Source organism: Crocodylus siamensis, chromosome 2 (genome assembly GCF_052110815.1).
Source record: "Crocodylus siamensis isolate JL-2025a chromosome 2, ASM5211081v1, whole genome shotgun sequence".
Classification (NCBI taxonomy): domain Eukaryota; kingdom Metazoa; phylum Chordata; order Crocodylia; family Crocodylidae; genus Crocodylus; species Crocodylus siamensis.
In genome coordinates this window covers 147,534,027-147,552,534 of record NC_143396.1, presented here as the reverse complement: position 1 = coordinate 147,552,534, position 18,508 = coordinate 147,534,027, and the positions used below count along the sequence as shown (strand labels likewise).

Here is an 18,508-nt window from a genome sequence, read left to right as displayed (position 1 = left end):
TCTTAAGGATCCAGCTAAACTGTATCTATCATTTCACTTTATCTACTATATTGTTGACTCCTTCGATGATGTCTAATGGGATGAAGATGTGACATTTTCCCTTAGAAAAGCTGTTTTATCATTTGATCATATTAGCCACATATAGATCATTTACAACTATTTTTAATTTTGTATTACAATTTAAGAGAAGTATCTTTGGATAGAGAGATAAATAAATTAAAAACTAATCTTATTTAAGCAAAATAAGGATTTATGACTACCCAGACAGCAAGAAACCAATGTATGAAGCATAGTGAATAGGACATACACTGTGGTCCAATAGCCAATTGGGAATTATTTTTTAATACATGTAAATATAATGTAAGCTGCTTTCCACTTCATTCAGCTGTTTTGTTCTTGTAATCCTCCACAGCACCGACCAGAACCATCTGGTTCTAGTGACTCCCTGCAACTTAAATCAATGTTTCAACATGGTGCCTCCTGACATCTTAATATCTAATAATGCAACGAGCACATCTGGGATAACTATCTTTCCCATCACCTTCTATAGTGAACAGCGAAGCAAAGAAATGATTTTGATGCTCTGCAATGTTCTTACTCATCTTTGAGTCCCAATATTCCAGCCAATGCACTCTTTCTTCTTTATAGGCTTCTGTATCCTACTATAGTCTAAGAATTTCTTTGCATTGATTTCTGTCTTTGCTATTTGCTTTCAACATCCCTTCTTAGCCATCCTGATTTCCATCTAACATTTCACCTGTCATGATTTAACTTCCCTGCTATTGTTCTCAGCTGAGCTACATTTTGCTCTCTGCTCTTTAAACATGCTATTTTTTATACTGTATGTTTATTTCCCCAGAGAAGCTGGGGGGAGGGGGCTGAGTGTGGAACCTGGGCATGAATGTAGGTTTAACTTCTGTGCATCTTAAAGGGTGTATTCAGTCACCTCCATGATGAGTCTTATTATTTTAATGTCCCAGGTAATAACTTTATGTATGGAGCTTTCCTGAGTAGAAGTTCTGTAGTAGTATATCTTCTTAATTCCAAACTGCCTTACTAACTGTTCATTTGAATAGACTGTCATATTACACTGTCTCATCAACATTAAATGATTCCAAAAATAAGTGTTTTGTCCTTCAGCTTAAAATCTTATGCATTATTAACTATGAAATGGTAAACCCACTATTTCTGCTAATTAAGTACTGTTTGATTGTATTTACATTTTTTTCTCCTGAAACATCAACATCTTGTGGCAAAAGTCAGTTACTACATGAATGACTATTATTAAAGAAATGCTTGCTCAAAAAATAGAATATAGAAATGCATTATAACCTGAGAGGTAAAGTTAAAACTTAATAGTCAGTTCAGTTTATAGTTACAGTTTATTACAGTTATGTATAAGGATTTGCATAAAAAGAACTATTTTGGAATATTCCTATTGTCATTTCCTGTGTGGACACGTGTGCACACACACACACACCCAAATTTGTTCTTTTCTGGGATCTAACTTTCTTTGATGTATTCTGCATTTTACGGCATTCTGCCCTAAGGAGGGCGATTCAGGCAAAAATAGTTTTTCAGTTACAGTTGTCTAAAGAACAACAGATTCCTAGATGTCCCCAAAGGTACCTTACCCTTTTCTCCATACTCTGTGAAAATCTTATATCACATCAGGTTTTTTGGCTCCTGATCCCCGGTAGCTATACGACAGGGGAATGCAAAGTTGTCATTTACTGCTAGCAACAAAAAAGGCTTTCCTTTCCATTGTGTGGAAAGGGTATCTTACTAGCTACAAAAGCTTCCTCTGTTTAACGTGACTTCTGAATGATGCCAAGACACCAATATCTGTAGTCACCATCTGGCTCCACAGAGTAAAATGGAAAAGCAATGCTGCCATCATCAGGGAAACCCATGCATTCTCACATGGACTTAAAATTCAAGATATTACTTTTCATATCTTTTTTGACTTATTGGAAGTTTCTCCCTACTTATTAATGTTTGTTGAAACAAATCCAGTGTCAGAATACAAAATGATTGTAATTTTACTTACTACCTCACAGAAGTAAGAAGAGGTTTATAATTATGCACTGATATTTATAAAGTACTTTGGTACTCCTGGATGTGAATGGATGGAATTTTAATTACGTTAATATTACTTTGTTTGGCAATATCAAATTTTAAGCCATTGCCCTTGCAGAATATTCATTCTTCAGTAGATCATTCAGCTGCGACACTCTGCTACGATGTTGACATTCTGTGAACTGAAGATTAATTGCTTGTGACAAGTAGTCTGAAGAGGCAACCCTTGAATTGTTAATAATCAACTCTGCTAACACGAACTTTGGTTTTTTTTGAGGGAGGGTTTACCCCCTCCTTCCTTCCTGAAGTCTTTGTTTACTCATGTAGATTTTAATTGTATTTAATTGTAGCCTGACTTCTATCCTGGGGAAGATCTTAGAAAAATTTATTAAGGAGGCCATCCTTGAGGGACTGGCCCAGGCTAACATTCTAAGGGACAGCCAGCACGGGTTTGTTGCGGGTAGGTCTTGTTTGACCAATCTCATTTCCTTCTATGACCAGGTGACCTATCACCTGGACAAGGGAGAAGAGATTGATGTCATATATCTTGACTTCAAAAAAGCTTTTGATCTGGTATCCCATGATCACCTCTTGGCCAAACTGCCCAGTTGTGGCCTTGGCTCCACCACCATCCGCTGGCTGGGAAATTGGCTCCGTGGTCGGACCCAGAGGGTTGTGATTGATGGCAGTCACTCATCGTGGTGCCCTGTGACCAGTGGGGTCCCTCAAGGCTCTGTCCTGGGACCCATACTGTTCAACATCTTCATTAATGATGTGGACATTGGAGTCAGGAGTGGACTGGCCAAGTTCGCCCATGACACCAAATTTTGGGGCAAAGCATCCACGCCAGAAGATAGGCGGGTGATCCAGGCTGACCTGGACAAGCTCAGCAAATGGGCGGACGAGAACCTCATGGTGTTTAACCCGAAAAATGCAAGGTTCTCCACCTTGGGAGGAAAAACTTGCAGCACCCTTATAGGCTCGGCAGTGCTACGTTGGATAGCACTACAGAAGAAAAAGACGTGGGGGTCATCATTGACCACAAGATGAACATGAGCCTCCAATGCGATGCTGCGGCTAGTAAAGCGACCAAAACGCTGGCATGCATCCATACATGCTTCTCGAGCAAATCCCGGGACATCATTCTCCCCTTGTACTCGGCCTTGGTGAGGCCGCAGCTGGAGTACTGCATCCAGTTTTGGGCTCTACAATTCAAAAAGGATGTGGAGAAGCTCGAGAGAGTCCAGAGGAGAGCCACGCGCATGAACAGAGGTCAGGAAAACAGATCTTACGATGACAGGCTGAGAGCCATGGGACTCTTTAGCCTGGAAAAGCGCAGGCTCAGGGGTGATCTGATGGCCACCTATAAGTTTATCAGGGGTGCTCATCATCTGGGGGAATGACTGTTCACCAGAGCCCCCCCAAGGGATGACAAGATCGAAGAGTCACAAACTCCTGCAAGACCATTTCAGGCTGGACATAAGGAAGAATTTCTTTACTGTTCAAGCCCCCAAGGTCTGGAACAGTCTGCCAGCAGAGGTGGTTCAAGCACCTACATTGAACACTTTCAAGAGTAAATTGGATGCTTATCTTGCTGGGATCCTATGACCCCAGCTGACTTCCTGCCCTTTGGGCAGGGGGTGGACTCGATGATCTCCCGAGGTCCCTTCCAGCCCTAATGTCTATGAAATCTATGAAAAACAACTCACCCAAAGTAAAATAGCAAATGTTTACCTTAACATATAAAAAGGTATCATCTCATCTTTATATGTTTGGAGAAAATCTTGCTAAGAAAGTAAAAACAAACTATACTATTGTATAGTTTACAATGAAAACTATAACTACTTTTCCTAATTTTATGATGCCAAAGACATTACCAATTCAAGGATGACACAGCTAATACCAAAATATGTGACACAGAATGTAATCTCACATTTAGATACCATAAACTTAGGCCCCTGCTACTCGTCACATATATTATACAGTTAACTGGTTAATCACTCAATAAATTTAGATGAGCCACACAAGCAAAATAAGACTAATTACATGAACATGGGGCTATACTACTACTTAAGATATGATTAACTGGTTAATCACGTCTTAAGTGTAATCTCTGCCAGGGGCCTTAGATTTTTTTAAGTATTATTATTTCATTGATTTATGTTACCGGGGTTTTTTTCAGGCTGACAAAGTTTGTATCGCTTATCAAAGTATTTGTGCCAACTGTTTTTGCCAACTGAAAACACTGTGGACAAGAGAACAAAGAGACATAATACTACTCTAAATGTTATATTACGATATTATATAATTTAATTATTATTAATACTACTAATGATGGTGGTGATGAGGATGATAATAAAAATTCTTGATCCTCATGTAGATTTAGCTAATAAATGATGCTCAGACTATTCCAAATGTGTGTAGTGGCTATACTACATGACAGTTCAAATGTTCTTGCCATTTATACTCAGAAGTACACTAGCAATACACACACAACTCAGGAATCTTAAGTCATGCAGAGATTAGCAGAGAATAAGGTTACATTCATTCCTGACAAAGCACTTTTCTCTTGTGAATTGGCTAGTTCAGCATATGCCACAGAGGAATGTTCAGATGACACTGCTGACCAGACGGGTCAGAGCTATCATAGTAATGTACAAATTTCTGATACTCCTTAGGGGAGAACCCCAAATCCTGCATCACTTTCCATTTCAGTAGTATCCTCAGGAGAAGTCACCTATGATGAAGTCAATTCCCTGAAATTCCAGAAGATTATACTCAGCTTAAGGACAGATCACAGGATGCTCTTAGCTGGGAAATAATTTAATGCAGCTTTGTCCTGGTTTTTCACATGGAGAGAACCATAAAGTTGTGCTATCAACAACAGCAAGCTTTTGGGAAACAAGGAAACTGGGTTGTATAAGTACCTACTGCTTGTAAAACTACTTGACCACCCAATCATTGAGAAAAAACCTACCTGCAAAAGGGCAACTGTATTAAAATCTGACCCTCTAATGCATTTTCATACCGTTCTCACTTCAGGACTGATGATGCTTCCAGCATAGTGGACAATGATATTATAAACACACTTTTTCTTTTTTCTTATTAATAAATTAGGTCAGCAGTGGCAAGCAGCACTGAGAATCTTTGAGCTGCTTTCCACCATGTCCCTGCCATGGAAAGTTGTCTTTCAGATGCTACTACAGGCTTATCCCTTATTTAATCCATCACAATCTTGCAAATACCTCCATTTCAGTCATAACGCTTCTTTTAGTCAATTCTTCCACCTGAAAGAGGTTTCCTATTGTTTTCAACTTGTTCAGAATGTAGACTCATGGTCTTCACTTCATTTAATTCTATGTAAATTCAAGTCAGTTTTAAATTAAAATTCACTCTCTTTTATTATACACTTTCATATACAGCAGAATGTTTTTCAATTTCCCAAAACTAACAGATGAAGTAGGATTTTTCAGAAGCAAATACTCATCTCTCCTTTCTTCCCTGCTCTACTTCCAAAGTTATGAGCACATATCCCTGCCACTGAATTGTCTATGGAAGGGAAGAATTCAGCCCTTTGAAATTAGTCTTGCCTTATTAGACGTAATTTACTTTCTGCATCACTAGGTATCTTACACCAAGTCTACACTATCATGATTCAAAAAAATCTCATCAGCGTCAACCTGATGCATTGGAGCAGAAAATCAGGCCCTACATACTTACAATTAGGTCATGGACACATGAACAAGGTACCAGCAAGTAAATGAGGGCAGGGATTTACAGCATATCAGCCACTAATTGCTCATATGCACGTTAGCTAGTACAAAGTAACTGCCCATTTGCACACTCGTTCTCCAAAAGTAAATGAAAGGTATCCCATGGGAGCTTAGCTCTCTTTCATTGACTTGTGTTCCCTGAATAGTCATCAACCTAATTTGGCTCACAGTTACAAGTGTTGGCACAAGTTGTAATCAGTCCTTTTTTTTAATGCCAAGGAAATACTAATCATAATTCTTCCAGAGTTCTCCCACTTTAAATCTCCAGCCAGAAGAACAGATACATGGCTATAAAAAAAATCCCACAGCAGAAAGTTTACAGACTTAAAACACATACTAGCAACAAACCTAAGTTTATTCTATCCCACACTGTATCTCTATTTAAATGTATTTAATATATTTAAGAGTTCAGTTTAACATATTCTGTGATTATATTTTCACCTAGGATAAGATTTAGTATTCTACGCATTGTGCATACAGTTGTTTCATCCCACCACATTCACTTAGCTTATTAAAAGTGAAAAGGTGTTGTGGAAAAGGTAGAGTAATAAAAACTACTGCAGACCACGTTTGTGAGAATATACTTACCATGCTGTTCATTTTTGAAGAAGAGGAACTTGTTCTCTGCTTTCGTAGACTATTATGTCCCTCTGTGTTTCCATCCTTTGGTTTCACTATCAACCTGCTACTTCCAGCCGTTCCTTCTGAAGAGGACCTCAAGCGTTTTTCTATGAATCTGCCTTCTCGGTATGGACTGAAGCTACTGGAAAGATCAACTACAAATAGAAAAACAATCAGCAAAAACTTCACATTGACTGAACAGTTTCATTTGAATGGAGGTTATTCATTTAGTAGAGAACTCCTAGCTATTTTTCCATAAAAAGGCACACGTGTAATACTGTCAGCCACCAATCCATTGGGTTTTACCTAATGGTCCATTTATTTTTGTCCAGCCATCAGGCTCACTACGTTACTTCCCATGCTCCAGAAGGACTTGCCTTCCCTTCCTCTCTCTTCCTCATCTCAGGACACTCACTTGTTGAGCTGCTGCACAACACTACACACTGGAAGAACTCTTCCCAGATAATTTGTTGATAGAGAAAACTTGACTGGCTTTCCTTGCTCTTCAGAGCAGGCTCAGCTTTCAGCTGCCTACAGCACCGTAAGTGTTCCAGAAGAGTGCCTGGATGTGCCCAGCTTACTGAAAATGTGTCTGGACATTAGGCCTGTGCAAGTAGGCAGCTATCCAATCCAGCTTCAGATCCGGCCACTTCAGATGCCAGCAATCTGAACTCGAGCTCCGGACTGGGTTTCCACTTGGATCTGGCCAAAGCGACTCCAAAGCTTCAGAGCCGCTTTGGAGATCCAGCCATAGGGTATAATGTTGGTGGATGAAACTTGCAGGGATGGCAGTCTCTGAGGAGAGCATGAAGCCTGCCAATTTTCAATAAGATCGCTGCAGGGGTCTGGGGGAAACTGTACCTCAAATTCTTGAAAGAAAAACTCACGTCATGTCTATGTGTTATACCACAGCAGGGTCAAAACTGCAGGGGTAGTATCCTGTGCTGAGGCCACAAAACCTGCCACGTTTCAAGAAGATCGATGCAGGGGTTTGGGGGAAACTGCACCTCAAGCTGCTGACAGGCAAAACTCATGACAGATGACCCTGTGTGTGTTAATGCGCAGCAGGCTGAAAACTGCAGGGGAAATAGCCCCTGCTCAGGCCACAAAGCCTGCCAAGTTTCAAGAAGGTAAGTGCAGGGGTTTGGGGGGAACTGCATCTCAAGCCGTGGACAAGTTTTGCCTATCAGCAGCTAGGGGTGCAGGGCCCCAGAGCCCCCCTGCACCCATCTCCTCCACAGCTGGCAGGCATCACAGCAGGGGCCACCATCCCTGCAGCTTTCACCCCACTACGCCTTAACACACACAGTATCACCCATGTCACGAGTTTTGCTTGTCTGCAGCTTGAGGTGCAGTTCCCCCCGAACCCCTGCACCTATCTCCTTGAAACTTGGCAGGCTTTGTGGCCTCAGCAGGGGCCACCACCCCTGAAAATGTCATCCAAAGAAGACAAAAAAACAACAGTTATTCACTGATTCCCCATTATACCCTATGGCCGGATCTCCAAAGCGGCCCTGAAGCTTTTCCAAACCGCTTCAGAAAGCCTAACGAAGCCAGCGCTTCGATCCAAACGTGCTGCTTCGGACGCCGAAGAGTCCAAAGCTTCTTTGGATCCGAAGCAGGGTCCAAAGCCTCGCACAGCCCTACTGGACATAACTTGCATGCCAGCACGCAACAATAGGAAATATTCATTCCAGAACAGGAGCTCCATTCATTATCACTGCATAAGATTCAGACACACAGGGGTTGACCTCTTTCTAACTTACCCAGTCTTGGCCAAACAAAGCTAGAGCTTGGCACCAGCCTACATCTATCATTCAGCCAGCAAGCTAAATTCCCTTCCCACTCACCTCCCACCCATAGTTAAATGGTGTAATATTGAGGAAAAGGGAAAATATGAACTTCTCCCCACCAAAAAAAAATATCTAAGCAAGCAGGATGTAAGCATAAGAAAAGCATGGCAGTATAAACAATCTTTCCTCTTTTACTAATAGGGAATAGGTGGATAGTGGTAAATTAAAAAGTTTAGATTAATGTTATATGCTGGAATATAAAACGTATGAAGAAATATACAGATTATCACTCCATTCAAACAATCCATAGCTCAATCCTTTCCAGTCTAAAACTGTATATCACTTCCAACAAAAACGGTTGGATTGCCAATCCCTATCAGTCAAATAAGAACCTTTTTAATTTGAATTTATCAAAACATGAAGGTTTTGCATTGAATATAGATTCTGGAATTTTTTTGCAAGAGGGGCATAAACTTAAACTTGTTCAAGTTATTTATACTTACTAATTTTACACACCATATATGATTTCCGCCCCCCCTCCCATTTCTTCAATTTAATTTGTATACATGGCAGCATTTTATGCACCGTCTCAACTGTTCTTTTTCTCCCATGTGGTCATACAGGTTTTTTTTATTTTAAATAACATTTTCATCACACATCAAAAAGGAGGGGGAAAAAAACACACATCTTTCCTTTTTCAATAGGCAAATGTAATCATAGCATGACAGCAATTAATCCCATGTTAGCTAGACATATAATATAACATGAGTGTCCCTTTACCCAACTTTTGCGCGCACACAAAAATCTCTAGTTTAAATAAAGTGGCTTTTGATTTGTCAGAAAGATAGGCTGAAGCGCGAGTGCTGCTGGCATCCAAACAGAAATACTGTGAGGCCTGTGTAAACAATCAAATTAACACAAGTTAACGGGACCAAGGAGTTACTGTGGAACAGCTAACACAGAAGCTGCAAACAGGTGTTGCCCTTGTCATAGCAGAAACATTTTTATGGCAGCATAAAATGTGAGCAACCAGATATCCTTGACCCTTGCTGCACCCCAAATGCAGGGGAAGTCTATTTGGTTATGGCACAATCCCCGCAACTTGAGGCTGCCTGTACTCTCCAGATGTCCCAGGCAGAGGATTCTGGGGTGCACATACCATGCTGCCCAGCAAGGGAACCCCACGGAATTCCCCACTCTATGTTTGCATATGCATGCCCCGGGTCAGGTCCAGGCACCTGGGGCCACTGTCCTATAGGATCAGGCCTCTGAAGCCCCAGAAACAGCAGGGGCCTGACCTTGGGGGACAACGGCTCCAGGCAATATCTGTTCTGGCCAATGCATCCGATCAACTGTGACAGGAGACATCCTGGCACAGCTGATCCCATAATAAAAATGACATCTGCTTGTCGGCAGAGCAACTGTTTACATGCCTGCAATTACCTTGCGGTAAGAAAAAACTTTAGGGCAACCTAGCCCTCTTTCATTCAGGGGTAATTTTTCCCAATTGACCTTCCATTTAATACAGCTCAAGAGAAAATTACTTAAGTTTAGACAATGATCAAACTAACACAACATTGAACAGAAGCCCAGTGAGGCTCAGTTAGGTGTAATATCTAAAACTAATAGTATTTTTTTAATTGGGTAGGCTTCAGTGTTGAAAATGTTCCTTCTAACAAAAGCTAAATAGCCTGACAGTGCCAGTCACCTGTGAGACAGCTATTATAATACAATGCCAGAAATGCGTACATGCAAGAAAATATGAAGAAATGTCCACCTTTAAATCCAGTCTATATACATAGTTAATGTGTTTGAGGAAATATGTATTTGCAAGTTCTTTTTGCTTCCATGCGTTCTTTTTGCCAACCCTCAATCATTTATTGTGAGTAATGAAATTTTGGCAACAGCTGCAGGTAGCTGATGCTTCTGCCAAAGGCCCAACTTTCATGTTACCTTGAGGAAGCAAAATATGGACACAAGATAGTCCCACACAGTGTCCTGCAGTAAGGAGATGCTGCCCTTAAATTGAAGCCTAGAGACACAGCTCTTCCACTAATTGCTGTGCCTAGACATATGTAAAAAGTATTAGGATGATGATGATAAACTAAAGACACATAGGGCAATCCAGGAGGATAATTATCTTTTCCATGCATCCCAGAGAAGGTAACAGAGCTTGTACAACACCATCAGATAAAGACTTGGATTGTATTGAACTTCCATCTGTAACAGAGGCAAGCCTTTTGCACTCTTATAACATCTTCCAAAAAGAACATGCAAAGGGCTTCTGTTGTCCTCATTAACAGGAGGTGACCAGGTCACCCTCTCACAGCTAGACTATATAAGGTCATGATGCTGCTGTATTTTCTTTTCCTAAAGGCAGAGGTTTTGAGAAGTCCTGGAAGCTCAATTTTTAGAACCAGAAGTTCTGCACTCAGTTTTGCCTCATGATCATAGCAGGATCACCATTAACATTCATCTGCAGCTACTATACCACCATCTGCTGCTTCCAGGGTCAGAAACAGAAATCAAGAATCCAGAAGTTTGGTTTTCACTAATGCCTCATAAAGTACTTTCGTAAGCCATAGTAACATGCCTGTTGCCTCTCCTTAGAGGTCAATGTTATATAAAATTACAACAGCATACTCTGTGCTTCTAATTACTTGTATTACTCCAACTGAATACAACTGTGCAGTGGTTCTGAAGCTTACAAGGTCAACTCTGCTGAGGTAGTATGAAAAATCTACCTATGTGTAGAAGGGTTCATATATGAACCATGAATTAACTCTTGAAATGATTTTATAATAAAAAAAATCTATTTAGATTTAAATCTTTGTATATTAATACTTGTTTTACCTTTTTGTGATTGCATATTGGTCAACAGGAACTCTCCCAGTAGGAACAGGCTATAGCAGGTACAGCCTGTTAGGGACTGAGAATGGTGTATAGAAGAGTTTACCTGGTTGTTCAAAGACTTGAAGGTCATGGTTTGTTGCAAGCTCCAAAAAAGGTCAAAACATGATATGTAACAAAACTTTTTCCAGAAAGCAAGCTTCAATCCGGCTACAGAGTAGCCTTCACTTAGAGGGCCTTGGTTAGTCCCAGTTCTAGTGCCTTACAGCCTAAGTTTACAGCTAAGCTTTGTTCATGATTATAAATTCTTGGAGAACAGGGTGTATCTTATTATGTGCCTAGTACGAGGGCTCCACCTGAGCTGCCACCTCTAACAGTTCCTGCAGCACGGACCAAGATCACCTTACTCATAAATTTGCAAGAGTTGGCAATACTGTAAAGTTCAATACTTTATGAACAGTCAAGAGGAATTAATAAAACATGAGAAGACAGTCCAAAACATGGATATTTATTTTTAATTCTCATGATTTTGGTGCCAATCTGATGAAATTGTTACACCTGAGGCATGATTTCTGAACTGCAACAATACACTAAATAAACTACTTTGTAATTCAGAATTCCTCTTAGAGAAGAAACCAGGCCAAAAGCATACAACATACCTTTAGAGTGATTAACCTTATATTCCTGTTGTTGTTTAAAGAACTGAGTTTCAGAACACGACGGGAGAATCTTAGATGCCATTACAGGAACCATTTCTTTAAAGTGTTCAGGTACTGTTAGGTCGTGGTGGTCACTACTTAATTCATGTGCTTTTGGGTTGGCTTCCATTGTTTTTTCTGCGCAACTTAACATCAAAGTTTCTAATTGTGCATCTGCAGAGTTAATTTTGCCTATATGCCCGGCATCTTCAACAGGTAGTTCAGTGGCCCGTAGTAATACTTGTATCTGATTAGCAGCAGAGGTCTGGGGTAAGATATTTGATTCAGTATTGCATAAGGTTGTGCATCTCACAGGAGCTATACCAAGCTGGGAAGTACTTTCTGCGTGCTCATTTTCCCTCATGTGAGCTGTAGCTGGGTTGAGGAACATCCGAGAGGTAGAAACACGGTGGCCAAAGTTCTCTGGGAGCAGCCCTGTGTTTGCATTATTAGTTGGCGCATCAACTTCTGAAACTGAATCCTCTGTCAAGGCTAAAAACTCTGAAGGGGTGTGGACTGTGGTGGGATCAGCGGAAAGTAGTGGGGATTGCAAAGAACTTCCTGTGCATTCTGTTATCTCAGCGGAGCATGAAGGAGAGGACCTTACTGTGACAGACTCACATTCAACATATGGTTTAATCTCTAATAAGCATCCAGACTGTTGCACGCAGGATACCGACTGGCTCTGGGGGACTGGCTTTGAAAACTTGTAGTGTGAAGAAAAAGACTTAGGGAGAAGTTTTCGTGTGGGCTGTTTAGTGGAGCATCTGCTTTGCTCCTCTGTAAAGCCAGAGTCATCACTCTCATTCTTGCCAGAACTTAAGCAATTTATGAAGACATTCTTATTAGTTGAGGGCTCCTTCCCCTTTTCAAAGTCCTCTGTCAAAGACCTTGTTATTTTCTTGCTGCGCGAGCCACCAAAACCAACCGAATGTCTCCCTCTGCTTTTAACGTGCTCCTCCAAGCCGAGTTTCTGCAAACTGTTGTGAGCAGACTGGACGCCATTTGAAATACTTATATTCTGGTTTGCAGATTCAGATTTCTGTTCACTCCCTTTCTTGTGATGAAAGCTAATGGAAGGAGTACGGAATATGCTCCTACGCTTGCCTGTACTCCCTGAGCTTGAATTTGTGCTAGAAGGAGAGGAACTGTGGACACCAACAGTATTGACAGAGGAAGGCGAGGAAGGAAGGGAATCGTGTCTTCGGCTAATACTCCTCCTGAATATTGGCAATCGGGACACAATAGTTGACCGTCTTGATCCTGAATCCCCCATCAGGACCTGGGGTTCTAGGTAGCCAATACACCAATCTGGGGTAAGTAAGGAAAAAGAAAACAATAACAATTTTAAAGAAGTAGCATACATATATATGCAAGCATATGTTAAAGCAATCTAAATAAATGAAGACATAGCATTTTTAGACTTAAAAAGTCCATTGTTCAGTACAGATGGCTCTTGCTGTATTTGACCAAAGGCATTTATTAGTATGTCAATGTGCAGTCAAAACTGAATTTCTGAAACTCTTTTAACTGAGTAAAAGGTTAGGCTCAAAGTGTATTAAATACCATAGATTTTCTTTTTTACATTCCATCTGAAGTCCATTTGTTCCATCACATCAGGCCCCACTTACTTCAAGATTTTAAACTCCCCAAAAGAAGAGACCCTGATTTATCTAAGTTCTGTGACGTGCTCAGCTCTGTTCTTGCCACTTCAGGGCTGAAATTTTCATAGGAAGCCAAAGGAATTAGACAACGGGAGTTAAGCACACTGTAGATACCCTTGAAAATCCCAGCAAAATTGCATTACCTATGAGCTATTAGATAAATCACATGGGAAAGGAAATACCATCTCTGGCATCAGACTTTTTTTTTTATGGTTTAATATTGATTTCTTCCTGAGACACTTTACAATTTTTTACCAATAGAAAACTAGAATACAATTTGCCATTTGAAGCCTACAGTTTCTCTCTCAACATTTTACAGAAATAATTGTGTAGTTTGATCACTTATTTATATTAAATTGCCTATGTCTTATTTAGAGCGAAAATATTTTAAAATAAAACAATCTGAAATGCTTAGAAATATCTCAAGTTAATCAATAAATTCAGTTTCCAATTAAACTAGCACAGTGGTAGAATTTTAGGAAAATATATATTCTGAGTGGATCCCAATCTGTGTTTGCGTAATGAATGCAGAACCATAAAGAGAACAATATGGAGATGTGATATATGATCATAAGTACAACCGAAACTCTACAGGTGACTTTCAATGACGTTAACTGGAATTTTGAGTGTTCAGGATCTTTGGGGCGGGGAGGCCATTTATCAAAATATTCTAGGTCAAGTGAAAAAAGAAGCCAAGAAAAATAATCATACTGACCAAATGAGCATGAAGACTTTAACCATAAAATGATGTAATAAAAAAAAATAATCAAGCAGCCGTGAATAATTAAGAAAAAAAAAAATCAGTGAACAAAAGCAATGAAATACATGTCAAGCCAGAGCAAAAGAATCGGTAATAACAAAATCAGTCCAGGGATTCTCCTATGATGACTAGTCTTTGTACTGTAATTTCTGCCTCCTCAAAAAGGCTGCTAAGGTCCTAGCCTCCATATGTTATCCGAACAGATATAGTATCAGGATTCACAAAGATCAGGAATCAATAAAGCAATTTTGTGGCTTAAGATGAAAGCAACAGCTTGAGAATGGTAGGTAATCTATATTAAAAAAAAAGATGAAGGGGAAAAACACAAACCCTGGTGATGTTTGATGACAAGCTAGGAATATAAGGTGGGTGCTACTGAGGTTTCAGCAGTTCTGAAATCAAAACAAATTTGAATTCTAGTTTTACAGGAAATGGAAAAGCTAACTGAAATTGGCTTTAGTAAATCAAATGCAAAAAAAATTTTTTTTTAATTGTTTAAGTACGTAAGAGCTGCAGCATTTCCACTGTTAAGAGAGAGAGTGTGAATATGCATGTACATGTACTGTAGATGTATATGAAGTTCAGAGACTATGCATCTTCATATATACATCAACTCCTGGCACAGCCCCCAAGGATAAGAGGTATAATCTCTCCTCATCAATTTCCATTCTTCCATTTGTGTAGGGGGTCTTTTGGGGAGCGAAATGTGAGAGATTTTTGTTTGACTGGGGGGAGAGAGAGTGAGAGATGCAAAGAGAGATGTATGTATGTATGCATGCATGCAGAATGGAAATGAATTCAGAAGAGAACTTTCATTGTAACCTAGGGACTCAAATTCTGCAATAGCAGTGAAGAGATAGTTGGGCCAACAAGCTACTGCTTGAATTGGCAGCTCTAGGCATATGAACTACCCCTGAGTATAGCTGCATTAGTGACAGCCTGAAGATCAGGGGGAAAGGCAACCAGTGCAACATTAGGGTCTGGCCAGCACTTCACTTCGAGCAGGCACCAGTCCACAATGGGGAAGCAGACAGCATCAGACAGCTTTCCCCACACCGCTCTGCATTGTAAATTTTATCAATATGTCCATGAAAAAAAACTTCACGAGGAAAAATGCCAAAGAAAGCTCAAAAAACTGTTCCCCCATCCCTCCCTGATGTCACACGAATGAAAAACCTAACAAACAGTGCCTTTCTAGGAGCGCTTCTGGCATTCTTAGCCATACTCTAAATAACTGAGTTGGAAACTCTAAAATCTGCTTCTTTACTTCAATTTACTTCTTGCATTGAGGTTCCAGGGGGAAAACAGGAAAAAAAGGTTATTCCTTTGCCTGTAGGATGCTAAGAATTTATGCCCCATCAAAAACTCGTATTTAAACTGTGGAAATGGGGAATGTTCAATAACAGCATGTGGAAGCTGAATTACTAAATCACTACCCGCTAGCTGTGGCAAAATTACTTTTATCATAAGTAAGAACTGAACACTTAGAAAATAACAACAAGAATACAGTTTACTAGTTCTTCACATCCCGAAGCAACCTAGAGTGAAGCTGACTTAACATAGTACTGTTTGCAATGATTATTTTACTGGCACCTGAGCTGCATACCAGACAAACTGAAATAATTCTAGGAGCTGGTCCTACACATTCATCCTACAATCTGAATGTGAGACTGCAGTGCATGTATTGTTTCTTTAAAGCTTCAGTAAGAAAGTCAGGCAAATAAGGGACCAGGAAAGGTGCTTTGCAAAGCTCTGCAGGGAGACTATATAGAGTAGTAGTACTCAACCTTCTGGCCCCACATGCCCAAATCCACCCCACATACACAGATTTGACCACATAAAACAATCTAGCATGCACAGCCACATCACCCAGCCCATGGGGCTTATCACCGGTCCAAAAATTTGGTAGCAAGGTAGTGACAATTCACGGTGCCACCTCTACCCTGCCACCTAATTTCTGGACGTGTAGAAAAACCCACAAGCCAATGACACTGCTCTGCAGGCCAGACACTGAACATAGTTTCATAGTTGGTAGGGTCAGAAGGAACCTGAGCAGATCATCAAGTCCAACCCCCTGCCATGGGCAGGAAAGGATGCTGGGGTCAAATGACCCCAGCTAGGTGATTGTCTAGCCTCCTTCTGAAGACCCCCAGGGTAGGAGCGAGCACCACTTCCCTTGGAAGTTGGTTCCAGATCCTAGCCACCCTGACAGTGAAGTAGCGCCTCCTGATATCTAGCCTGAATCTACTCTCAGTCAATTTATGGCCATTATTCTTTGTTACTCCCGGTAGTACTCGGGGGGAAAAGGGACTCTCTCAGTGCCTGCTGGTCCCCCTTGGCCAGTTTGTAAACTGCCACTAGATTCCCCCCTCAGTCTTCTCTTGTGGAGGCCGAACAGGTTCAGGTCTCACAGCCTCTCCTCGTAGGGCCTACCCTGCTGCCCCCGATCATGCAAGTGGCCCTCCTCTGGACCCTCTCGATGCTGTCCACATCCCTCCTGAAGCGAACATCATTAGTACAGAGTAGGGTTGCTCAATCTCTGGCCCGCAGGTGAGATCTGGCTCACAGCACCATGTCATCTGAGCCACAGGGCTCTCTACAGGTCTGGAAATTTGGTGGTGGGGGAGCAGTGCCAAATCTTCTAACTCATGCAGAGCCCCATGCCCTGCATGCTGGATCCACTGCTCTATCCCAGTGTACAGGGGCAGGTGGGGGAGACATCAGGCCCGGCCCACAGGGCCCAATCCTGATGTCAGGGGCCAAGACGGGGCAGTACCAGACCAACAAGACCCAACTCCAACACATGGGGAGCAGGGCGGACACAATGCCAGCCTCCTTGTATCCAATCCAAGTCCCCAGTGGGGGCAAGGGGAGGGAAGGAGCACAAGGGGTCAGTGCCAGATCCCTGGCACACAATCCTGGTACACAGGGGGCAAGAGGGGGCCCTAGGACCCAATCCTGGGGCACACTGATGGGGTGGCCAGAGCTCAGGACTGGAACTGGCCCACACACAGGTCCCATGACACCCTTCTGGCCCATGGGGCTAAAAGGTTGAATACTACTGGTACAGAACACAGGCACACATAACAGAATGGTTTAAACACATAACAGAGATTAAACCTGAAGCGAACAGACATACAAGCCTATTTAAACCAGCTTAAAGACATCTGAAATGGTTCAAAACTATACCCAGAAAAATCATGCACCGTTTTAAACTGGTTCACTGTGAAACGGTTTTGTGTGAAGACACCAGGCATTCTATAGCATAGGTCTGGCTGTCTTTTTCCATTTTGTTGGTTTGGTTTTTTTTAATCCATAAGCTCCCTTGCCTGCTTGCTCAATAAAAGTTATCTTTCTAACAACCACTTTGTGACCTCACTTCCTTCTCAATTGCAGCCTGACATCCCATCCCTGCTTGTCAGGTTCCTGGGTCCAAGTACTCCCCCTTTCCCATCAAGCCCTGCCAACCAAGTCAGGCAAGCACACTGCAGATTTCAGTCAATGACAGGGTATTGCAGTTTATTAGGAAAAAAGGGAAAGTGAAATATTAAAAACGCCCCCAGCCACTGGCCACCCACCCCTTGGGACTCCCAAATGACGGATGCAAGCATTCCTTCCTTCCCCAGATCACCCACTTGCTATGTGTGTCTGCGCCCTATCCTGCAACAACTGTGAAATGGTTCCCAATACATGACATTTTGGAACACAGAAATTGTTATGTATGGCCACACCCAAATAAGTTGGAGGACAATACTTTTTAAATTTTTTTTCTAGTTCTGTTCACCAGGAAAACATGACCCCATCCTTTGTCAGTCTCACACCAGACTGCCAGTCAAGCAATACTCTCTGTACATAATGCCCCAATATGGGTGTCACAGTCTTTTCACCTGCAGCCACTTACATGACTAAAATTTACGAAGTTAGGACTCATTGTACTCACGTTTCTGAATTTTTTTATTTTTTATTAAAAAGGTATTATTTTAACTTTTATTTTTCCTAAAATTGAAGGCAGCTTATGACATGATAAGGTAAATGCACTATGCAATCACTCTTAATTATCATGAAGTTTTTGGTCCTTTAGATGAATACACAACTTTTTGTGTTAACAGATTTAAGTGTTCAATATCATCTTTTCAAATGGACTCTAACAATGAGCACAACTAAAACCTATCTGTTGTGCAGAGTGGACTTTCCAATTTTGCTTTTCTTTTTTTTTTTTTTTATGGACCTTGTTTTGGACACTCAGGTTTTAAAAACATCTTCTAGGTAG

The 18,508-nt window shown here is 41.2% G+C and overlaps 1 protein-coding gene across 3 annotated transcripts in view; it reads right to left on the bottom strand.

Moving 5' to 3' along the window:
* CCSER1 (coiled-coil serine rich protein 1) overlaps positions 1-18,508 on the bottom strand; it is a 1,425,236-nt gene that overhangs the window by 1,277,980 nt on the left and 128,748 nt on the right. For all 3 annotated transcript variants that reach the window (XM_090037073.1, XM_090037075.1, XM_090037076.1), the window contains exons 2-3: positions 11,776-13,125; positions 6,441-6,628 (exon numbers count right to left, since the gene is read on the bottom strand). In XM_090037073.1, coding sequence (XP_089893199.1) covers positions 6,441-6,628; positions 11,776-13,090 — 1,503 coding nt within the window. In that variant the 5' untranslated portion in view covers positions 13,091-13,125. The remainder of the gene's footprint in view (positions 1-6,440; positions 6,629-11,775; positions 13,126-18,508) is intronic.